Raw genomic sequence first — 14,940 nt, 5'->3', positions numbered from 1 at the left:
TCCTGTGTTTGATCCCCTTCCCCCAACCAGCCTCTTTTGCATGTCTATGGGAACTACATTAATTTAATGCAGACCACCAATGGGACCGCATTCAGCTCTAACTGACACCCACATCACTGCAGATTAACCAATCACATTGCAACATTAGCCTGTCAGGGAGCTGACAGCTCAGATCTCCATAAAGGAAGTAGCTCGCTGATTGTGTATGTGTGAGATCATAAATGACCCATGGCGCGTCTGGCCGCAGACAACCCTAACGTGCACTCCGGTCGAGGTAGCCAGGGGCCTCTCTTTCACATATGCATGCAAGCACTTGCACATTCATGCACCAAAGACACATTCCTGCCCCCTCAGCACAGGAAAGAACCTTGGAAAGCACTGGAGACTCAGGGGTGAACCACACTGCCATCTCCACCCACCTCTGCAACCAGCATTACATCAGAATTGATTGACCCTTGAGCCGGGTTGTGAATCAGAGCCGCAGTATGCAGGGGATTGACAGAGTGGAGGTAGTTGTTTTGTTTTGTTTTTTCATTTCAGGTGTCTTTTTCTCTCTTTCTCTGTCTGTAACTGCAGGCCGATATTTCTCTCTCTTTATGATGGTTCTTTAGTAAACATATGACACTGCAGGGTGCACGCCATGAATGTTTCCCGTGTAATTAGAAGACCAATGCAGATGGGCCGCCTTGAACAATATAGCTGCACACTTTACTGCTAATGTCACACTTGAGCATGTATACACACTCAAACAGATGGAGGGCACAGAAAGATAGAAGGAGACACACAGCGATTGAGTGCTCGGATGGGCTCGGTTGGGGGAAACGGGCGGAGAGGATTGTTGGTCCCCAACGAGGCGAGCTAACTGGGGGAAATTAGGTCAGTGTGTTCCCTCTGACTCCACAACAAGAACAGTCTGTGCATGTGTGTTTTGCTGGTGCACCTATAGTGCCTTACCACTACCATAGTATACTTTGCAAGTCTGCGTATTTTTTATGTATACTACTTCTACATCTGAAGACTTCTCAGTGTACAATTTTTTTTTTCTACTACTGGTAAAGTCCAGAAAATGTGAAAAATTCACGGAGGTTGACTCATCATGTGGAAACAGAAAATCATGATGTAACTGAACTAAAATCAGATTCATTAACAAAATAGTTCTGATAATACAAAAAACTCAATAAGGTTAAAGTGACAGTTATACCCAAATGGCTGCACAGCCTTTCAGAATAAGGGCATTGGGGACAGATAGAGTTGGCTGTGCAGTCATTCGACCTCTGGAGGATGTGCATGCGCCTCTGTTCTTCCTCACACACAGCTTTGTCTCCACTGTCTCTCTCGTTATGTATCCGATCAGGAGAAGTCACACATACTATAATTGATGTGAGATTTAGGGGGTATATTTCAATGTAATTATAATCTTGATAATTTGACTAATTAGATCTAATTTCTACGTGAGAATTACTTTGATTACAACAGGTTTTGCACATCCAGAGTGAAAAAAAACAGTTGGGTGGTGTTGGTGAGACACAATAGTAGAGGCAACATACAGCAATCATGGTTGCATGTGAATTTAGCTCATTTAGAGTGATATGAATAAGTTTTTTTAGAGAAAAAAATGCTAATGTCGGCCAGTTTATGTAAAGAAAATGTTTTATATACATATAAGGCTTCAAATGTTTGCATGAAGGCTGGTAACAGAAATCTACCACCGCTCTAAAGATCCTAAATTAATTCAGTGTTGCCATGTTTACCTTTGCGAGAAGTACTTGCTACACCATCCGAAAGCATTAAATTGGCCCTATCAAATTACAACAGTCGTATTGAATCGGGCCCTTTGATTTTTCTCAGCACTAGTGTGTGAGAGAAAAGGTGGTTAAGATTACACTAGTACACATCAAAAAAGCTGGAAGGTCGGCAGGAGTCTTTCATGCATGTTCAAACAGATTGCAGCAGCACAGGAACTAAAAAAAAAAAGAATAAGAATCATTCTTGGCTTATTTTCATAGTTTTTATTGTCAATACTTGCAGTTTAAGGCAGACTGCATTGTCTTTGAAATTCTAATTTATGGTTTATGCTTAATATAATCCATGTACTGTGCAGGATTCTTTTTTTCTATTTTAAATGTGTAGATGTTCTTTGCAGGTGATCATCTGGGAACTTCAAATAAGTCAAACAGACGACGACCATCTAGTTAAACTCCAAGCACTCAGACAGAAGCTGATCAGAACTGAAAACTTTAAAATAAAATGTATGTATAAAATCATGTAACAGACACCTAAGCTGCTCTTAGAACATTCAGTAATTATTAGTTCTGTTTGCAAGAATTACTGATGTGATGCCAGGAACAAAATAATTAATGATACATTAAAGACATCTAGGAGTCATCAGAAGCATTCACACAAACTCTAGCCATACCTTTGACAATGCAGACAATGAAGCTGCTCTTAGGTCATTATCTCTTACACACCCGCAGCTAGAGCCTGCAGTGCATGAAAAGTTTATGTCTGAACACTGTGGAGCTGTCACACAATGAAAATGCTTCATTCCAACACACTGCTTTTCATTGAATTCACCTGTTGAATAAAGTACTGCTCAGTGTGACTTGAAGTAAATCCATTGTGTGGTTTTCTGCGACCCTCAAATCATCCGGACTAATTTTTGCTATTCAGCGATTTGCTTAATAATATACAGGCAACTGATTTGTTCATTTGTGTCAGAACGCCCTATAAAAAATTCCAATGAGCTCAGTCTCTTATGGCTCAATAGATGGCAGTAATATCCCTCAATCACTGCAGGATGAGTCCTCATCCCACATAAGATGAATGCACACAGTCATCCATGTGCACACATACTGTATGCAGATAGGACCAGAAATTATGCACACATAAACACAATCACAGTACCATGCATGTGTACAAATGCATGTAAACATGCAAACACAAAAACCCAAACAAAACTCCAAAATGACGTCAGTATTGTAAACAAAATAAAATACAAGAATAGATAAACAAATGCTTTTGTTGGCATATCTGTCAGTCCTCAGGTAATGTAGAGATGCCCAAAATAAGACAAACAGCATGCTGGGAAAGATAAATCGAGGCATGACTTTGCAAAAGCGAACACTGTCATCATATCTTTCTAATGTTGTGATTAGACAAAGGCAAAAAGGCAGCCTTCACCATCAAGATACTGAAATGTGTCTGCTTGTAAAGATATAGTCAATGGTGGCACCTTCACAGGGCATCACTGAAGCTACTGCTCAGTGCAATCATATTTATAACTGTCTCACCTCATGGAACCCTTCGACCGCTCAAAGGTAAAAAAGCAGCACTATGCATAATTGTGAAAGCCATTTAATTGTGTCCCTTTGTGTGCAGACTGCCTGGGTTCTCTGTTCTTTTTGTGTTCACGCTCCCTCAAGACAGTCCCTGTGTCGTCATTTGTTGATGGGATATGGTGGTAATCATTTGAATTCCCCCAGTATGCTCAGAAGATGTGAGGGAGCAGTCTCTGATCTTGTTTAATATGTGACCACCAGCTATAAATTACCGACTTCCAGAAATGAGGAAACATGAGTTACTTTAAACTCTCCAGGGAGGACTCCCTTTCTCCCTCTCTCTGTCTCTTGCGCACCCCCCATCCCGTCCCGCCTCCACTCTAATTCACGTTCGAATAATAACAAATACCTTACCCATTTTTGTTGAAATAAGCAATTTTGCTTTTAGCTGGTTCCAATGCTCCATGGGCACAGGGTGCAGCACCTTGTTGCTTTTAATGCACTTGGCCAAGGTGTTTGAAATTTTGTGCCTCTTTCTTTTGTTTGTATTTCATACATCCACATTTTCTCATTAAAAGCAATGCTGTGAGCTACAGCAAAGAGTAAAACACACTTTTTCGAAACCTGTTTTGTTGTATTTTGTTGTAAAGAAGATGAAGCAAATAAACCACATGGTGACATAATGGGTAAAAGTTGAGTAATGTTTGGTTTCTACATATGAGATATTTATACAAATGAAATTATCTTAAATTAAAGCGCATTACTTGTTTCTTTTGTTTGTTTGCTTTTTGTCATTCACTGACTTTGTATTAGCTCATACATGAGAGTAAAAATGTTTTTTTAGCATAAAAAGGAGGCATTTATTTTTTATGTATGAGAAAAATAAGCTGTCATGGTTAGTAGAACTTTACTACTACTTGTAACCTTTTTTTCTCCAAGAGAAAGTTAAGCTCTTATAAGTGCTTAACTTTTTATGTTGAGTTATTGTAATGGAGCCATAGTAGATTAAAGCTACGGCAAATATAAACTGTATTTAGTCAGGATTCCCATTAAAAAACATGTGACTACTGTATCTGTACTGTATCTTAGCAGGAGGTGCTTTATTCTCTGCACGCTTGATGCTGTGTATGAACCCGTTCTCACCCTCGTTTCTTTTTTTTCTTCACATTTGAGTTTTGTGAGACTGAGGTGGGATAATGTGTGATGAGACTTACTGTAGGGAGAATGTATACTCCTCCATCTCCTCCGTGGAGAGGTACTCTGTTGAAGGCTGCATCTTCTGTTTATCTGCCTGCCGAGGCGGTGCGCTGCTGCCGCTCATGCTGGGGCCGCAGCTATTTGTCTTCTTGATTGGCTTCTTCTGTGAGGAGCAGAAATCGGGGAGAACACATGCGGATGTCATTTGTAATCAAAGCAGGAAACAGGCCTCTGAATTTATCTTGGGGGATGCACACGGTGACAGTGACAGTGTGCGTGGCACTTTGGAGCCTCTCCTATATCTCAACCGCGCCTCAATTGACACGAGACAAGAATGACGGCGAAATCGCATATGGCATGCCATCATTCAAGTTGAGTTCATTTGGGAAACATGTGTACAGTGACGGTGGTGTTAAATATGTGATATCTGAGCAGCTGGCACTGTTTTTTTCCATGCAAGTTGTTTACTGTCATCGTCATAAACACAGTCAAATGGAGTTAGGAAGTGGGGTTTTAAATATTTCACCAAGGTACTCGGGAGCAGATATTATTTGTTAAGCCGCCAACATGTTAACGCCTTGCTTTCCCTGGCCCTGTCAGCCCTGCCTGTGTTGCCCTTGGGTGGGCTTAGTGCCTTTCTGCTTGAAGTTGTGAAATACTCAATGATGTATGTTAATGAGTTCCACAGTTGGAATAAGCAACCCCTTTCCGTCTTCTTCCCATCTGACTGTACCATTCTCCATTTATTTTTTTCATTTTTCTCTCTCTCTCACTCACTCTCTCTCTTTTTCTGAGATAAACTAAGCCCAGGAAGTAGTAAATGGGCAGGACCCCATAAAACCTCCATCCGTTTTCATAGTGCAATCTTTGCCAAAGCAAGCTTGGATTCCAGAATGATGATCACAATAAAAAGGTGGAAAGGAGTGCGAAAGAAAGCAGAGAGAGAGAAAAAATGCAGGAGATATATAAACCGCAATGTTCTGCGATGTCTCCCCACAATAAATTTAATGCAATACCTTAAGAGACGATTTTGTATAGAGCTGGATTCCTGCCCTGTGGGCAAAGCAGTCGCCTGGAGAAAATTCATTTTAATTAGGCCTGCACTGCAGGTTGAAGGGTTGAAATCTGATCCATGGTGCTCCCAGGCTGGGGCAGGTTGGAGATCACTTCACTTAATCATTAGACAACTGGGTTCCACACTATGACATTTGACAGAGTTAGGAAGGTTTTAAAGATAAGGCCAAATGGTGAAGATGGAAAAAAAAGACATGGTCTACAGGGGCTGCAGAGAAATAAAACCTCACATCAACAAACTCATTTATTTAAGAGGTCATTTCTGATTAATGGGTCGTCTGGGAAACCTCTTACCCATCGGTAGAAAAGAGGTTAGTAAGAATAAAGACTTGGAGAGCTAGAAGAGAGTAGGGGTGGATGTGTGTCTGTCTGTGTGTGTGTGTGTGTGTGTGTGTGTGTGTGTGTGTGTGTGTGTGTGTGTGTGTGTGTGTGTGTGTGTGTGTGTGTGTGTGTGTGTGTGTGTGTGTGTGTGTGTGTGTGTGTGTGTGTGTGTGTGTGAGTGTGTGTGTGTGTGACTGTGACTTGTTCATAGGCCTCTAACTACCTCAATAATAGCATCACAACAACAAAAGGCACAATGACAGGGATGGACCGGGCGGCAGCAATGCCACATCAGCACACAGAGTAATTTTGCAATTACCACTTCAAAGTATGGCAGGTAACATGCAGGCTTTGATTCATTTAGCTTAAGTCCTCTGTAGCACAGGAAGAGGCGTGTTTAGAGCAGCTCGGGGAAAAAAAAAAAGGAAGACCTGGCTGGCTTTGCTGATTTCACAGAATTTGAGCTGCTCTGGCTTGTCAAGCAGATCAAAAATGGCTTTGAAGGCTGAAAAATACCTGTTAGTGTGAAATGTATTTTGACAAATCTCAGATAATAAGCCGGAGAGGTGTGTGTAGGGGTGCAGAAAGGGGTGGGAAGGGAAGGGAAAAACAGAGAGGGTGCTCATTTCAAGGGTGGTAACACTTTCCCTTAAATCACAGTGTTACCTTGTAGAGAATCCCACCCTCCACTTTCTCCCTGCACGGATCGCTCTTTTCTCCCATGTTTCCAGAAATGGCTCCTGAGGAACAATTCTTCCCTGCATCCAGAAAAGAGAACAAAGTGTGGAAAAAAATTTTGATGTTTGTGTTTGTTTTCTTTTTGCCAACCACATCTGGAAATCATAGCTAGGATCAAGGGTGGCTAAGTAATAAAAGCAAATTACTATATAAAAAGAAAGGAAATCTCAAGATCATTCCAAAAGAAATCATGGAAATTGACAAAAACACAGACTGAACCATTTGAAAGACAACAATAAAAACTGAAATGTTTTCATTTATAAAAGCCAATTAAAGGATCGACATATGATTTTTTTTTTATTTGACAATTAACTTAAAAAATATGCTGTTAGCAATAAGACACCACTCATTTTTTAATCGAATACTGGTTTGTTTCATCATGTTTACTATAGTATTTGTATAGCTTGGTTTTTAACAGGAGTCAGGATAAGTGTATGTTGACTTTTTAGAGCTTAAAGGCTTATTTTGCTGCGATACAAGCAGGCCTGTTCATTCACGGAGCTCCCTCTGTTCCGTCATCCCTCGTTCTTAGAGCTGAACCTCACCAGCCTCAGTGCCCTAATGTATGCAATTAGAAATGATGAAAAATCGAAAAAGAAATTAAGTTTGGTTGTAATACAGTCTCTCATTCATCTCCTCTTTGGAAAATTACTTTTGAAGTATTTTTTTTTTCCACCCTCACCCTCGTTCTTTTTTTCCCCTGTAATTTAAATGGTAAGCCACCAGATGTGTGTCTCATGCTTGAAGAGTCAGAGATCTGCATTATTTAGCATATTAACATTCACAGAATTTAAAAAAGGGTCCCTGCATTGCCTGGAGGTTGTAATTAAGTAAACCTTAGCTTGATACATGTAAAAATCTCACTATGTGAAACTTTTCCCCCTGTGGAACCAGTCACATCTATATGATACATATGGAAACCTCTGCAATGATATAATTTTTCTCTTGCTGCGGGATTAAATATATCAGTAATAATAACTTAAATACAGGCAACACATCAGACAACCATCTGACATCTAAAATGTACTTAAATGGCAGAGGGAGATTTGTCACTATTTTTAAAGGGGTTTGAAATCAGATTTCATCCTAACACAGATGTAGTTTTTAATTACTTTGCTGGCAAGCATTTGAAGCCCCCACAGTTACCAAGTACTGTAATCAGAATAGTATTTCTCTTCATTTTCATGATATTACATAACTGTATTCTCAATTTTGTGACAGTGTATAGATTTAAATATTGCCAAAAAAAAGCGTAAACTGTGGGGATCATATCTTAACACCTACATTTGGAAATGAGGGTAATTGTTTTACATTCTCTGGAAGTGCATTAAAACAAGGAAAATTATCGCCATGTAAAATGTGTAAAATGCATATAATGGAGGGGAGTTGGGTCACATGAGACACAAACTGAGACACTGTTTTGTGTCGAACTGAGGGAACACTTTTTCAGTGTGCAGTCACTCAGGAAAATAATAGAACAGTCTAAATGTGTAACTTTAAAAAAAATCTACTTTTTATTGATATAGTAATTTGGAGTTAATATTTTAAGCAGGAATATACTTCTACAAATATTACACTTTAACATGTACAGTATGTGTTGTTGTGCAGACATAGCATCGAAGTCCATGGCCAGCGGCTTTTACTCACACGTATCACCACAACTCAGCCTCTATTAGAAACAAACAACAACAACAGCGGCCATGGACTCATAGACGTGGACCACAATAAATTAGGATGCTTACTTATACTGAGCAGTCACACACACATTCATTACAACGGGCCCCACTTGCTAATTTGCAACCGCTACGGAACCGGAATGAGCACAGAGGCGGCATCGACTGCTTCGACATCATCGACAGCTTCGACAGCTGAGGGCTACATCTGTGAACTCCGAGCATTGGAGCTGCCACAACTCCAGCCTCTCCGGGCACTCAAGGCCAACAACAAACTCCTTGCTATCCCCTTGCGCTCTGAGCGGTGTTAAGACCGGCTAACACACACACACGTGGTCAGCCAGTGCGTACACTGCACCCACACACTGAAAGGCATATAAACAAAGACATTAATATATAGACACTTGCATACATGCACGAACAAAAATGAGCATACCTCACAAATGTATAACTCAACACACTTGTTTTGTGCTCTTGATTACACAAAAAAACCAAAAACAAAAAAAAAACAAAAAAAGCAGGCCAAGAAAAGCAGAAAGCCCGAGGGCCGTAACACTCTCAAGACCCCATCACCGTCTTCCCAGTGAGATGCAACCACTTCATGATTGCAGTTCTTGCTCACGTAGGCCCGTAATTGCCTGACGACTCGTCCGAAGATACAGAAGGATTGAAGGTCAGTGACTCACGTATTACTCTTGAGTCCATGTCGGGATTTGTGTTAAGGTTGCTATGAAGCTGCAAGGACTTGGTGTCATTTTGCAAAAGAGTTTGTTTTCCTTGTAATCCTTTTCATGAAAAAGACAGAACAGATGTTGCGTTTTTACTAAAATATCTGTGTGCCATTTCAAGACTTTTTCCTCTCACTGGTTAGGTCAGTTAAAGTCAGATCTTTCTCAATCATGTTCACTCGATGGTTGAAAATTCTCTCATCGCACAAAAATGGAGCATTATCAGTGTATTTTGTGAGACGCCGTCACCTTCGGGTGTGTTTGTCCCCCATGTGCAGTTAGAACAGTCTGTAAACAGGCTTCAAAGGTTAAATCCAGTCATTTGGAATCCAGACATTGTTGAATTAATCGTCAGGATGCAGAGTGGGTCTGATTGAGAGGGTATGATGTAACACTGTGGTTTGAGACACTGATGACTGGGATCGGCCTGGAGGGGAGCACATCTTGAAAGTGCAGGGCAGTGCTCCAAAGAAGACATCAGATGAGGAATTCTTGAAATCACAACCTCTGCTCAAGGGGATAGATGTTACGTTGTATTTATATATAAAAAAGAAATTTTAAAAAAGTGAAGTGAAGAGAAAAGTGAAGAAATGACAGAATAATGGCCGAATCATCTGTGAGTTTATAGAGATCCACTAAATGTGGTCATGAAATAAGATGTTAATCTAATTAGTCATTTGGGTTCAAACAAACCCAATGTAACTGGATCATTCAGTTAATGTGAAAGGTCACTTAACCCAGTGTGCCTGTGGGGAGTATCTACGTTAGAAAGGCAGATATACTCCATTATGCTTGAGCGAGTCAACTGAGGTGAATTAAGATCATCATCATCCAAAGGCAAGTAATGGGGGAAAAAGGCATGCACACAATGGCACATAAATCTTCTGATTTTTTTCATCGCAACATGGCAACATTATTCTCATGGATTGGGATGTCAGGTTTTGCTCGGTAACAGACACCTCATGTTGCACTGCCATTTGTCTGTAGGGATTAATTAATTTGAGGCCTCAGGAATACAAACTTCCAGCCTCATTGTCAAACTCTGCTGTGTATGTTATTGGAGTGACAAGGGGTCTCTCTATACTTGTCCGTATTCTGAGACAAGTGGGTAATGAGGAAAATCCTCAAATCACATGCACAAAAAAAGTTGTCTTCACTCAGCACACATCAGAGACATAGACATGAAATGAGAAGGAACTGTGTGAAACCTCCAAAGTTGACAGAGGAATGAGGAACTAGGGATTTTTTTTCTTCTTCTGCGTGATGAGTTGGATTTCCATTTCTTGCAAGGTTAAAGTTGTCCGCCCAATCACTACCTTCAGCCTTGACAGAATCATCCCATCTGAATGCCATAATACACTACTGATGTAATGCAAAATGAATGGATCTGTATGCAAATGAGGCACAAACGTCAGGTCAGCTTAGGAAATGGTATGGATGATGTGTTGTGCAGGACACCTTTTGATCCATTATTTCCCATGTGGATCAGGTTCACTTCCCAAGCAACCTCTTCACCTGTGGGATACTGTTCCTGTGAGTATGAAGCTCTGTGATTTGAAAAGACCAGTACATTTTACCTTGCAAGGCAGGACATAAATCTCCCAAAGTGAGTACCTCCCTCCCTCCCTCACTCTCTCTTTCTCAATGTCTCGCTGGAAAAGCGGTCAGTTCGTTGGGGACACTTCCCTTGTGGGTGTTAGGATCTCTGTGGGGGGTCACAGGTCAGTCAACGGAGGAAGCGACAAGCTGTGAAATGTAAAAGACCAATTTCTTCCACATGTTTCAGTGCTGGGAGAACACTGCCAAGCTGTCAGCCAGCATCACGTTTAAAATGGGCCAGGGTGCTACCCAGCAGACCTGTCACAACTCATTTGTAATTAAAAAGACTGTGTGATGTTTAAAGCAGAGCACCCCAGAAACTTTTGAGGACTGTTAAATACAGATGAGCTGTGCATGCAAAAAAGAAAAAAAAAAAAGAAAAAAGAAAATGAAAAAAGAGGGGTGTATTAATAACAAAGAAAGTAGACTTTTGCTTTTTTGGTAGATCAATACCAAATGAGTCTGCATTTGATTCCTGGCTATGGTATGTTGCTATGCTATGCTATGTTGATTGAGTTAACTAGATTTTTTAAAATTAGAAGTTGATCCTTATTGCCATCAACAGAAGTCATTAGGTTGTCCAGATGTGGCTGCAGTAATGCCATGGCTTCTCCTCGACCACCAGGTAGGTAGGAAACCCACATCAGAAAAATGTATCACTGCATTTGATTGATGTATTTAATTCAGGATCACATTGGAGTTTAGCCCAACGTACACCAGGTCCACTACAGGGCTGAAACATGGAAATACAATCATTTTCACACCAGGGAATCTAAGCCTCAAATCAACCTGTATTTGGACAGCAGGAGGAAACTAGATCACCAAGAGGAAAATTGCATAAGTGCAAAGGGATCACGGGCCCGCCACAAATAACATTCCTTTTTTCTGTGAAGCTATGCTAACCATGTGGCAGTTAGCTCCCCAATAATTGTTCATTTAAAACCCTTCCTTCAGTGTTCCTGTGTCTATGGACACATGTACTATAGGCAAAGAGATTCCATTTGAATATGACTAATTAAGGGATCATGGTGCAGATAATTTTAGCATTGTGAGATTTGTGATGAATGGATCTGAGTCAAATGCAACACATGCTGTTTCAAAAGTTTGTAATGAAGTTTTCCTTCATCACAAGTAAATAGATTGATTACTAATAGATTGATTACTAATCACTGTGTTAATGTGTTATTTTAATGCTACATTTAAATGTAGCTTGTAACTTGATTCTGAACAGCTTGATAATTATTAGTAGTAGCTGCTTTGTAAGTTGGATGTAACTTTAATAAGATGTGTTAATCATGAAAATGCACAGTGCGTAATCAATTTGTAGTTGTCAAACGTAAATAATCCTACAAATAAATGATGTGTGTGTGTGTGTGTGTGTGTGTGTGTGTGTGTGTGTGTGTGTGTGTGTGTGTGCGTGTGTGTGTGTTGATAGACAGACAGACAGACAGACAGACAGACAGACAGACAGACAGACAGACAGACAGACAGATAACAAATTGCTCTGAAGGTTTCAAGTCTATCAATTTTGTGCTTACTACATGAATCTGCATCATCAAAAACCGATGCACTGTATCTGTTGTTGTACATCTAATCTAACTGAAAAAACATTGTTTGTTTGATTTGACTTCTGTCTGTCAACCTTGGCCCACTGTCTCCACCCAACCCTACCCTCGAGCACATTCACTGCTGTGGGGAGCTGCTTTACACTGAGGCCTGTCATTCTTCTCATCCCAATGCTGGTGACATTATAGGTGACATTTTCTCCCCACTGTGGCATAGTTGGGGGGTTTTAACATTGAGCCCCTACCTGGCAGAGATGAAGACGAGCAAGCAGAATCAGTTGACAGGTGGAGGGGAGACCCACAGTGAGAATGTACCACAGCAGGATCTGCTGCTCTGCTGCTGGGCCCTGCATGCAGTTGCTGTTGAGGGTATAAGTGGGACTGTGAATGAATGGGCTGATGATGCAGATGATTTTGGGACGCAGTCTGGTGGTGCAGTGGTACTTGGCTTTGGGGCTGTTCAAGATGGACCTCAAGTTGGGGCATGACAGGGGGTTTTGATAAGGTGATGCAGAGCTCTGGCCGCCCAGATGCTCCAGAGGGGAGCGGCTTCACCTGCAACACCGCACAGGACTGTGTTTTAGAGGTCTGCATATGGCTTTGGTGAAAATTAATATAAGCTCTTCATGTTAATGCCACCAGCAGTAATGTTCATATCGTTCCATTGCATCACCATTGCTTGTCGGGAAATCAGCATGTGTGTGTAATGAAACTACAGGTGCTAGTGATCAAAATGCAGCCATAGCCAACTATTAGCATTTGTCATAGTGTGCCATAATGGCATGAAATAATGAAATTAAAAACATAAATGTGATTAGCTTGAATTTGTGGATCCAGTTGTGTTATACATCTGCAAAAAATGTAGAAAAATCTGGTTATTTACATCCTTTAGAAATCAAAGCAACGGCAATGATAATGCAGTAATAAAAGCAACATGTCACAGTCTAGGGGACAATTAAGTAGACAAACCCAAGACAGAGACCTTTGTTCTAGCTTTTAATTCAATTAAGATGTTTACTAATCTAATCAATGCATCAGCTCAAATGCATCCGGAATTGCAGGGGAAGGATGTGGTTCTTGTTTGCTCTCTGGGGCCAATCCAGTTGCTCTTCCAAAGGTTTTTAGAATAAAAAAATGTAACCTCAATCTTCCATGATCTATGGTGGCCGCAACTTAAGAAGACACATGCAAATAGGCACAAAAAAAAAAAATCGGAAAGAAAGTAAACAACTTTAACATTTTGACAACACATGTACTTCAAACAGTCATAAGACAAGCAAGTATACAAACATGCTGCAAACATAAGCACAACCAAAAACAGAGATGTCATGCAAGTAGCACAGGCAACATTTTTAAAGAAAATGATTTGTAGTGGGTTGGGAATGTTGCTACTCATCAATAAAGATTACAACATTTGGTCCAGAATAACATAAAAGTTTCTTTTGTTTTTAAAACATTACGGTTTGGTTAAGATGCCCGCTCTCTCACTAGCTTTAGCATTCTGGTACATTGGACACTGTGCAGATGCATCATTTTGACTTCATAGGAGAGGCGAGACTCAGAGACAGGGAAAACATACGCACACCCACACATGATGCCTCACTCACAATCATAACTCATACTTGCACACAATTATCAATATGCATGTTTACAGCAGATAAGAATCTTCAAAAGCAACATGTTTGCACTTGTTATTTAATTGCACACACCTGGAAGTAAAGGTTGCACAGCCAGTGGTCTAGATCAGAGGCGATTAGAGCTTCGATTTTTTTAAACTGGTCCATTCGTGTGTTTGGCTCCCCCCTAAGCATGGGTGTTTTGAACCTGGGTCAATGACACATAACCGGTAATAGTCACCGTACATGCAGATGTATGACGTTACGATTAACTCAACAAGAGTTTTTTTTGTTTCGAATTTAAAGCTTCTGCAAACATAGGAAACACAGCCGCTTATTCAAATAAAACAACAATTATCACGTCAAAATGAAATATCCGATATATAATTGCTTGAGGTTTAACAGCTATCTTAGATCTGCTGACACATACCTGCCCTGGACATGACAGAAGTTCGGTCCACAAACAGGAAATGCCCCCCATGCCATCACGGAACCGACGTGGTTGCTGCATCCTGGTTGTCTTATCAGTTTGAATAGCAAAACCATAGAGGGGACAAGCTGATTCGCTGCAGGTAGGATCTGCAGACAAATACAGAAGTCCAAAGCCGCCCCCAGTTCCACTTAGATGAATCCACATGCCTGCAGGCACACGCCTCAATGTATGCCTGCCTGCATAGATGCATTGCACAGTGAAAACGTGCAGACAAAATCCAGTAACAAACAGACACACAAAGAGTAACAAACAGGACAGGAGCCCTCAGGGAAACACTTAATCTACATCCTTGACTTGATTTGTCCTTAACTTATTTGTATCCTTCTTAACTGCCATTCTTACCTTCCCAACTCAGCAAATTGCCTAAAACGAGATGCTGGGATGATAAAGACTGCATCAAAAGCAGGGTGGAGGACAAAGTAAGATTTCCGTTGTACTGTATGAAATGACAGTTACTGAATTCTTGATGTGGTGTGAACACCATCAATCAAACTGGTGATAATAAGGGTATCTTGCACGAAGCAAGATGTGGTGGGGGTTATCAGTTGATGGCAAACGCATATATTCTTATTTACCCAGAGAAATGTGGGTTTACTTAAAAAATGAACTGAAAGTAAGGTGAGGGCAGGCTCATCCATCATTGGGAGGGACTATTTTA

General features: G+C 40.7%; 1 protein-coding gene across 1 annotated transcript in view; it reads right to left on the bottom strand.

The window, feature by feature from the left end:
• ofcc1 (orofacial cleft 1 candidate 1) overlaps nt 1-14,940 on the bottom strand; it is a 73,725-nt gene that overhangs the window by 37,507 nt on the left and 21,278 nt on the right. The window contains 5 exon segments of the mRNA XM_068304590.1: nt 4,493-4,638; nt 6,537-6,628; nt 12,419-12,728; nt 13,883-13,997; nt 14,220-14,368. Coding sequence (XP_068160691.1) covers nt 4,493-4,638; nt 6,537-6,628; nt 12,419-12,728; nt 13,883-13,997; nt 14,220-14,368 — 812 coding nt within the window.

Source organism: Antennarius striatus, chromosome 20 (genome assembly GCF_040054535.1).
Source record: "Antennarius striatus isolate MH-2024 chromosome 20, ASM4005453v1, whole genome shotgun sequence".
NCBI lineage: Eukaryota > Metazoa > Chordata > Actinopteri > Lophiiformes > Antennariidae > Antennarius > Antennarius striatus.
This window is presented reverse-complemented; position numbering and strand designations above follow the sequence as displayed.